At 36.9% G+C, this 10,520-nt stretch overlaps 1 protein-coding gene across 1 annotated transcript; it reads right to left on the bottom strand.

Annotated features, from left to right (window-relative positions):
- Positions 1–6,968: 6,968 nt before the first annotated feature.
- LOC113063744 (5-hydroxytryptamine receptor 1A-beta-like) lies at positions 6,969–8,914 on the bottom strand. Its single transcript, XM_026234068.1, has one exon. It carries the CDS (start codon positions 8,413–8,415, stop codon positions 7,174–7,176), a length of 1,242 nt encoding a protein of 413 aa, XP_026089853.1. The 5' UTR covers positions 8,416–8,914; the 3' UTR covers positions 6,969–7,173.
- Positions 8,915–10,520: the final 1,606 nt, after the last annotated feature.

Raw genomic sequence — 10,520 nt, 5'->3', positions numbered from 1 at the left:
AAATGTGAAACGGACGGTAAATAGTTTATTATCACCAATGTGTAATTATGAATCATAAAAAAATTTAGTTATCAAGATCTTTCAGGACATAGTACCAAATAAAAAAGTGTTGCTGTAAATGGAACAAGTAAATATAAAAAAGTATCAGTAATGTGTAATTGTGATGTTCTATCAAAACTTCTACAATAAAGTCTGAAATGTATTTGAGCGTGTACTGTCTTCTTTTTGAATTGTACATTTTGTAATAACTGGATAATTTGTGTTAACAAGCAACCACCCCCTTAGTGCCCCCTTTTTTGGTTTAGGCCACTGCCCCTCAAAATGTCTGTGCACGGCCCTGCTCTGAGACAACATTTAACAAAATTTTAAATCTTGGCATAAATGTAAAAATTTATAATATAGAAAAGTCAAAAATATAGCATTATGACAAATGAATAAAAGGATACTTTAAATGATGCACTATTTGTAGGTCACTAATCAAAAAAGCAATACAAAAGTACATTTATTTGATCAAAGAAACACGGTAAAAAAAACATTAATACGGTGAAATATTATTACAATTTAAAATAGCTGTTTTTTTATTTTAAATATTGTAAAATATAATTTATTTAGCATCTTTACTCCAGTCTTCAGTGTCATATGACCCTTCAGAAATCATGTTAATATGCTGATTTGCTGCTCAGGAAACATTTCTTCTTATTAGTGTTATAAATGGTTCTGCTTCATTATTCTTTGATAAATAGAAAGCTAAAAAGTACTGTATTTATTTAAAATAGGAATCTTCTGTAACATTAAAAAAATATTTACCGTTAATATTGACCAATTAATAGCATCCTTATTGAAGGAAAGTATTATTCCTTCTAATAAATTGTATAGTATGTTCTTTTAATATTTACTTTTCGATCTGAGACATTTATGGGACTTTAAAATAATACGTTAATTGTAGTCACAAAAAGTAAACAGTACTGTACAAAAATGTCAGCCAACTTTAATGTATTTTTTTATGTTTTGTTTAAAAGTCATTTCACACTGGCTTGTGCCCCGATGGCAAGCCTGCGTTTTTTGATAAGTCAGTACTTTCCTCTCACATGAGAATACTTCTGCCAAACAGACCAACATCCTTTGCCAGTTTCCTGTAACCATAGAGATAACGAGTTCAGCCAATCCCCAGACAGGACTGTGTGGAATGTTTTCCTGATCTCTCTATGAATTTCCTTCCACGACAAACGCTCTCTCCCACATTTTTAGAGCACAACTCTCAGTTCCTCGCCAGGAATACTTCTATGGAATTCTGTGGAAAAAGTAAGTTTTTAAAATTCCTTTACAGTTTTATTTCTGCACAAATATTTCAATTCTACAGTGTTATAAGTTATGCAATCCTCAGAAGACTGGATGATTATGCTGTTGCAAAGTCTGTAAGTTACACACTCCACCAGTTCGACTGCCTCACAATGCTTCAATATTGGCTCAGCCTCGGCAGCTCTCTGGTGTGCAAGACTCACCGAAGCCTTTGATTAAATCTATATTAGACCCGAGATCTCCACAGGACGGCCATCTTATTAGACTGATCTCAGCAGGTTAACCACTTACATATTTCAGTCATTCACACAAAGGTTCATTCTGTTTCATTGCTGTTTTAATCGAGCTCCAGAAGTCGCCATCAAGCCTTGATCCAATTCCTGGGACTGCAAACCATGTTCTCTGGAACAGATGTTCAGCAACGGCCGCCTACATTCGCCTCTGATCAGACACTTTCGAATGAGGGATTTTATAGCAATGCCGTAGAAGAACTATTTTGGTTCCCCTAAGAACAGTTCTTAAAATAACCTTTTTAAAGAACCTTTTTCCACTTTAAAGAACATTTTGCTAAATGGAAGGTTCCATGGATGTTAAAGGTTCTTCATGGAACCATGAATGCCAATAAAGAACCTTTATTTTTAAGAGTGCGTGGTTGTGAAACACATGTCTGGATTGACAGGAGCTTCCCACTGAAAGAACAGACAGAAACTTGATTGTTTGCCCTGTGTTCTTCTCAGGAAGCCATCATCTGTGAATCAATCATCCATGGAATGTGCCTCATCTCTGCCCCATGTTTGCAGGGACTTTGAGCTCAGTTTGGCTGTGGTGTTGATGGTCTTGGCTGGGATATTGATCTTGGCATTGCTGTACTGGGTGCTTCTGCTGCGCCACAGGCTCCGCATTGCACAGGCCAGGAATGCTCTGGAAAACGTTGGTTTCTACCACATGGCTCAGTATGATCTAAAAGAGCCCAACCTGCCTGTAGTGACCCCTTCTCTTCCCTCCCCACCTCCACCTGTTCCCCAGCCCCCTGTTCACGTCACTCCACCTCCACCGCCCATGCTGAATGCGTCTGCCCCCATCATCCACACCACCCCACCCAGCCCTCACCCGTCATGTGGAGCTGGCTCGTATGCAGAGGTGTATTCACGGATCGGAGTCCTACGACCCTCAAGACTCTCCAGCGTGAGTCAGACCCAGGTGATCCTGTTTGAACACTCGGCTCTTTGATGGACTGATGCTTTCAAGTCCATTCACAGATGGTTTCATTTCAACTTTGGTTATTTTGGGCTGTTTTGTCATATTTAAAGTGTCAGGGGTAAATCAGACAATCACCATCTTTCAAGTACATTAATGGTTGAATTTACATTGGGCCCCTTTTATTTTTTACTAGATGTGTTACATTTAAAAGCTTTCAAATGTGTTTCCTATGTTAGGAAAAGTTACAGGAAAAGCATTCCTATGTTTCCTGAATCTGCCTTTGTAATTTCCTTTAAAGGGTGGGATTTCCTGAGGAGACTTTCCATTGCTTTGTTCCTCTCTGCCTCTTAGGAGTTTAATGTTCAATTTTCTTTCACTCTCTTAAAAAATGTACATTAAGTAAATATGTGTTATAAAGTAAATAAAACAAAGATAAATAAGTAAATCAAATAAATATATCTAAATATATGTACTACCATTCAAAGGTTTGAGTTTGGTAAAGTTTTTTTTACATGTTTTTGAAAGAAGCTTTTTATGCTCACCAAGGCTGTATGCACTGTTATTATTATTATTATCATTATTTTTTGAAAGTCAGCTGTTTTCTATTTTAATATATTTTAAACTGTAATTTATTACTTCCTGTCATGGCAAAGTTTTCAGCAGTCATTACTCCTCCGTGTCATAAGATGTTTTTAATATGCTTATTTGGAGCTCAAGAAACTTTTATTATTATTATCAATGTTGAAAATGTTTTTCTTGAAACCATGAAACTTTTTTCAGGTTTCATGTACAAACATTCTAAGGCCACAAAGTAAATCTGAATAATTGATGACTTTCTACCACTTCCCTTTCTCATAATGTATAATTTAGCATTGTGAAATAGCTGTGGGAGGAATATGATAACTGTGGAGCAGAAGTTCACAACCTTTTTCTAAACTGAAAACTTGCCTTGGATTTTATATTGCACCCTTACGAAACAGAAGTTTATTCAAGCGGCATATTAGTATACTTCTTTTAAACTAAAAATAGGAAAGTATGCTTTTAGTTTACCTTTTATGTACTTCTCAGAAATAAACTTAAAATTACTTTTAAGTTGACTTATACTTACAAAAGTAAGTATAATATATTTGAGCTATACTCCTAGAATCCGTGTTTTCATTATTATACGGTAGAGGGCACTAGTACACATCTTCTGCACAGAATTTCCAAAAAAACACAAGTGAAGAAGAAAAAGAAAAAACAGATACATTATATAACACATGTAACATGATCATTTGACATGAAACAGCATCAAACCTGTAACATTATGGAATAAAATGTCGACCAATGAAGAGGTAATAATTATAGTAAAGTTTTGGGGTGTTGATTGACTCGAATCTACATTTTGATTATCATTCTGAATCCTTTTTTTTCTGCTTTTTGATTTTGTTTTATGAAACTTACCCACATTAAAGTGTTTTTAAAAAAGAATGCATGAAGCTAGAATAAAATGATTTTGTTCACAAACAGATACCCTGTTCTTTCTTTGAATTTTTTGTATGTTCAGATATTCATATAACAAAATATATACAAATTAAAATGTAAATAAGGACATAGTAGTATACTTAACGTGTGATGTAAAGTTCACTTAAAGTAAACTTTTGAAAACAACTAAACTAGTGTGACTATACTTCAAAGTGTACAAAGTATTTAATTAGTAAACTATCACCTATAAGTTCACTTTTACTATAATTGCAGTACAAACTACAAACATAGAGATAAACTAGTAAAGTATACTTAAATATATACTTGAACTTTACTTAAGTATACTTAGTAAAATAAACTTGAAGTATACTACTTTTTTAAGGGCAGTACAGATCAACCTTGAATATAACTGGTCTAAATCATATTCCCCATAATATTTGATGTATTTAAATCAGTTGTATGCTACTCAAAGCTGAATTATTCAGTCACAGTTTAATGTATCAGTGCTCAAAGCACTTGCTGCTCAGTTGTACAAGCTCTATTCCCATTTAATCACTGCAGGTCTGCTTGTGTATATGATGAAAGAAAGTTGTCCTTTAAGTATATATATATTACATAACATTTTATTAAGCAAAAATTAATTTGTCACTTGAAGTGTTTGTGTAAAAAAGCAATATATTTTCCAACATTGAGATATGGCTAATGTCACATTCAACTGTCTGTCGAATTTATGTTGTTTTGTATTTTACACAAAGCTTCATGTCTGTGATTTGCACCTGACTGTGTAACACTTTTATTACAGGAAACAAAGGTTTTACAGAAGAGACTGTATAAAATGAACAGTATATATTTTTTCAGTGTTGAAAATATACCACAAGTGGCTCCTATACAGCAGTACATTACTTTGATTCTAGTAACACATACTGATCCTACTTTCCCTTGCTTTCATTTCCTGCATGCTGTCAACTTAGATTAAAAATAGCAAAAGGCCCAAGCATAAAATAGCATGAACAATAAATTTCAATTGTTATGGTATACTGCCCATATCTTTCTCTTAATATGTGTCTTCTGTGCTGTATGAAGTGCTAAAAAAACTTACCTTTCATATGCCCTTAACTGAAGCTGGAATACTAGCACCTGGCACCACTGGGAAAGCTTTCATTGACATACACTCCAGCTCTAATTGTGAACCACAGAACCACATTTTGTGTTGTTTTATTTTAGGTCTGTTTGACAATTGTTTCTAGTGTGCACAAGACCCAAGCAGGGTTTTCTTTTGGATTTACCATTATTCCGCTGTGAATTATGTATGGCTGATCTGAGTTCTTGAGTTTAAACCTTTGTCTCTTGTCCGCTGTGAAGATAGCCACATGAGAATCAGTACTCAGCTTGCTGGATTACATTGGACTTTCCAGAATCTCTTCTTATGACAATGCATCTGCCTCTGATTATTCTTGGTTGAAAGACTGAGCAATATTCAGAACCTCAAACTTAATAACCAAAGCTTGTAGAAAGCTTGATTATGAAATTTATGAAACCCAGTAAAGCCTGGATATCAACTTAAATTTTAATATTTCCTCACACTAAACAACTGAATGGATTTAGAAGATTTGGAATACAGCGCTGGAGACTACAAGACTATTATTGGTGCTTTTTTGCCCCTTTCGGAGCTTGAAAGGATGAAAAAGTTTATTTGTTAACCAGTTTCTAAACTGTCTCTACTGTACATCTGTTAGTAAGCTCTCAAGCATTTCTTGCAGAGCTGTAACCCAAAATAGACATCTATGGACATGTTTGTTGAGTGATCGGCAGTGGTTTCTCAGCAGGGTTCTGGAGATTTATCATTGCCAATAAATAGCTGTGGATCCTCAGGTTGCTAAATCATGCCAGCTGTGGGTGTGCACGTGGGCTCTGTCTATTGTCCTAGGCCTTTGATCAGATAATTGCACCTCAGACACAGAGTTTGAAACATCTGAGTGTCTCTATGGTGACCAGCATCACTGTGTCTGCTCTGTTGAGTGGCTTTTAGTGATTCAAACACAACTTGATGGCAGCTGCTTTAGCAACTTTTGAGACCATACGATCCTAGCAGTAGTCCTTCAAAAAAAAAAAAAAAGTCATAATGTAGCACAGTTGCTTGTTTTATTGACTTTTCACATTTTCATTTTCAGCACTTGATGGAACAGACGATTTTGTTTCAACAAGAATTCATCAGTTGACATAAACAGTGCCAGCTGGGGACCTGTTAATCTAATTCATTGGAACAATTTGCACTGGCACATACCTGATCATGTAAAAGCCTCAAGATTTCTATCACCGCAGAAATGAATGGATATGTGCGGTGGAGCATTTTGTTGTGAAAACGTTCTTATATGAAGGGATTTGTTAAGAGGACCTTTTGGCCTCTCCATTGCTACTTTGTATCCATTGTTTCACACAGGCTTTCCACACGGGACGAAAGCACAAAGTCAGGATTAATGGGTTTTACAGTTCTTGGCAAAGAGGAAAAGTATAAAGATTTAAATGATGGACTAAGACTGACGTATCAATAAATATATAGCTGTCTCTTGAGAAATTAAAAGCTGCCATATTTATATTATTGTTCAAGTGGCAAATATTGATGATGCACTTTGAATAACGTCATGTGAGCAAAGGGCATGTGATTATTGATCTGTGAAAAATTAAATGTGGTCATGTGCCATCAGACATAATATAATATGTATATATATATATATAAAAAGTTTAAGGTGACGATTCATAAAAAGGTACATAGAATTTTATTTTCTTGCTATTATTTAATTTGTTAGACAGCAGTAAAATATAATATTCCTCAAAAATTATTTATTTTTAATTATTTAAGTCAATTATTTTTCTTTGTGTGTTGCACAGCGTGATCTCATTCATAAATATTAGTATTTATCAGTTTTGGTCTGTGCATATGATTAATTAAACAATAAATACAAAAATAGAAGGAAAAGGACACGAGGTAAACATACAGTGGGACTTTTTATTTTTACATCATGGACATGATCTTAGTTTTCAATACACATTATGTTACCTGATATCACATACATCTGATAAATAAAAGCAATCATATGTTTAGTACTCCTATGTTTCCGGTGCTGTTAAAACACATCATATTGTTTTTCTGAGCAGTCAGTACTGTTTAAACTCGTGTTTCTGACATTTAAAACTGAAAAGACAGTATGTTTATGGTCTGCAAAAATGGCATTTAATGATTTTCTTGAACGCGCTCTGAAAGTCTTTATTGAAGTACGCGTAAATGATGGGATTCAAAAGCGAGTTTGAATACCCGAGCCAATTAATGACGTCGATGAGCCACAAAGGCATAGCACAAGACGGACAAAAAGGCAGCACGAGCGCTTTAATGAAGAATGGCAGCCAACACACAATGAAAGTGCCCATTATAATGCCCAGAGTCTTCACTGTCTTGCGCTCGCGCGCCAAGGCGAGCTTCCTCTTCGCCTCGGTGTTCTTCTCGTGTTTGTTCTCGAACAGAGGTACAGAGTTTGGCGTGTTGGGCAGAAGCAGGTTGTTTTTGGAATTGCTGTGAACCTCGACGATCTCCAGAGACTCGCCGTCCTCCGCGTGCTTATCTGCGCCGTTTACGCACGCGGCGGGCTTGGGTTCGACTGCGCTTTTCCAGTTTTTGCCCAGCTCTCCGTTGGCTCGCTTAAAAAGCGCAGGTGACACAGTCAAACATTTCACCCTCTTTTTATCAGGTTTTCGAACGGTTTTGCGAATGCGAAATCTTGCCGCTTTGAATATGCGTCCGTACAAGATCAGCATGAGAATCAGAGGGATGTAAAATGCGCAGAAGGTGGAATAAATAGTGTACCATGGGTCGTGGCTGATCATGCAAGCTTCGGGATTGGCCATGTCTTCTGCTTTACTCTTGGGTTGAGATTTCATGATCAACATGGGTGGAATTGATATCGAAAAGCCGACAAACCAGGTAACGGTGATTAAAAGAGCGGCACGTTTTAATGTCCTTTTCTTCATATAGTCTATTGGGTCGGTGATTGCCCAGTATCTATCCAAAGCTATAGCGCACAGGTGCAGAATTGAAGATGTGCAGCATAAAATGTCTAAGGAAATAAAAATATCACAAGTTACCTGTCCGAGTGTCCACTTGTCTAAAACTTGGTAAAGAGCTGCCATTGGCAACACAAGCACCGACACCATGAGGTCCGTCACAGCAAGAGATCCGATCAGGTAGTTTGCAACATTCTGCAGGGATCTTTCCAAAGCAATAGCCGACACAACACAGGCGTTTCCAAATATGGAACATAGAATAAGCGCGCCGATCAGCAAAGACGTGGAGATCTGATAACTTAGAGGAACTTTCACCAGTAAAGTCACATTGTCGATTTGATGATCTAAACCACTGTCGTTCTGAAAGAATAAAGACGTGTCGTTGTATTCTTCCATGTCGTGTAGAACGTAAAATTAGCAAAACCCCATTAAACAGCACTACTCCTTTCAGAGGAGCTCATACACTTGAAAGCGATGCCAGCCATCAACATTGTTACTGACGACTTGTGACGACGCGGCTCTGTTTATATCTGCAATGACTCCAGACGTCAGTTACGCAGGTGTACCGGGTGGGCTGGCATAGAATATGCACACTCGTTTCACCAGAATGTCTTCCAGGTAGGTCCATCCATCATCATCATCGGATTTGTAACAACAACATTTTGGAGCATTTCCAACAGGTGATGAAATAAACAAAAACTGTCAGGATGGGGTCCAATTCCCTGTATTTTCAAAGGATGTAACTTTTTCTTTAGACATCAACTTTTTCTTCAGGTATATAGCCTAGTCCGTTGCTAGTGTTGCTGCTGTTGCTGTCACTACTGTAGCACCTCTGCTGCTGAGAAAATTGAAGGTTTGACCCAATCGCCTCTTCTTCATCCAGACCGCACATAGAGTTTATACTGTCTGTCCCCATACCAAGTTTGCAGATTATAGGCTTAAAGCGTATTCAAACAATTCAAACATTTCAATAGCCAAAAAAAAGTTTATATTGGGCTAAATATGCGAAGAGTTTCCTGAAGAAGCAACAGGTCGCCGCTCCAGTGCATTTCATCGTCAAAACACTGTCATTACTGACTTAATTATATTTTTACACCACAAATATACGACAGGTTTAGAAGTTCTTGATAATAATTGAATGAATAAATGAATGATTTACTTTATTAATCATATATATAATCATAATCATATAATTAATTATATATATATATATATTGTGCACTCACAGTATTTACGCCTGTTCCAATACTTTTTGTCCCTCTGTGGCTTCCGCTGTGAAGGCAACTGTACCTCGAGCAGTACCACCAGGCGGCAAGGAACTCGAACGGAAGTTGAAGTCGGCTGCGTGCTGCCATCTTGTAGCAGAACTTCACTTGTGTTAGCATTACCATTGACTCCCATTCATTTTGGCGTCACTTTGACAGCGAATAACTTTACATCTGAGGCGTTTAAAGACTCCATTTGTCAATTATTTATTTTTAAATATACACGACAATGTATAAAGGGCTCCATTACCTTCTATGTTACATTATGGCCCCGTAGAAACAGTTTTTGTAAAAAATAGGCTAACGATTGCGTCATAACCACTCGACTCTCTGTCGCATTACCGTACAGAAAGGAGGAGAAGCTCGCAGGCAATTAACTTAATATGGCGTACTGGCGTTACATTTTAAAATAATACAAATACAAAATAATTAATCAGAATACTTACTCCTGCTCACTCACGCCAAAGAACTGGCAGTTTGCACGCACAGCTACTAGAAGATTTACATCTGTCAGACAGGTTGCTGACGTCGTCAAGCTTCGTTTGAGTCTGCGCGTCAGAAACGGAAGTGCTAAAAAACGCTACAAATGGGCTTCAATTGTCTCAACTTCACTAAAGCAAGTGAAGTTCTGCTACAAGATGGCAGCACACAGCCGACTTCAACTTCCGGTCGACTTCCTTGCCACCTGGTTCCAATGCGGTCGCTGTGTCCATTTCTTTTACTGTCTATGAGTACCACAGACAGTAAAAGAAGTACAGAGCTAGCAGTGTGTTGTTGTTAGCCTTGTAGCCAAACAACTTGAGGTGCTCTTTAGTAATCGCTTCGAAGGAAATGGCTACCTATTTAGTGGTATAGTATATTTTTGGTACATACGTAAAACAGATTTACCGAGACAAACAGTGAGTATTTAATGTAACGTTACATAATTATGTTTGGAACAACACCAGTCAGTACAGAAACTATCACTGAATATTATTATTTTTTCATTAATCAACTTAACTGTTTAAATCTGCGTACAAACTTGACGTGAAATTTAGTGCGTGGTTAAATAGTAACTTTATTATTTTTTATAAAATGATGACATGACACCTCTGTGAACTTCTACACATGCGGTCTCTTGTTTTATTCCTTTTACTTCTGCTGCATTACATTGCATCCTCTCCTATTCACCCACTGCCCCCTAGCGCCTATATGCAAGAACTACGTAACCCATCAGGATTACAAATCTATATTCAA

This window comes from Carassius auratus, chromosome 46 (assembly GCF_003368295.1).
Source record: "Carassius auratus strain Wakin chromosome 46, ASM336829v1, whole genome shotgun sequence".
Lineage (NCBI taxonomy): Eukaryota > Metazoa > Chordata > Actinopteri > Cypriniformes > Cyprinidae > Carassius > Carassius auratus.
Note: the sequence above shows the minus strand (reverse complement) of the source record. Positions and strands in the feature narration are given on the sequence as shown.

What these genes read in the sequence shown, in the direction of transcription:
- LOC113063744 (XM_026234068.1), bottom strand. Translation starts at nt 8,415, where the DNA reads ATGGAAGAATACAACGACACGTCTTTATTCTTTCAGAACGACAGTGGT.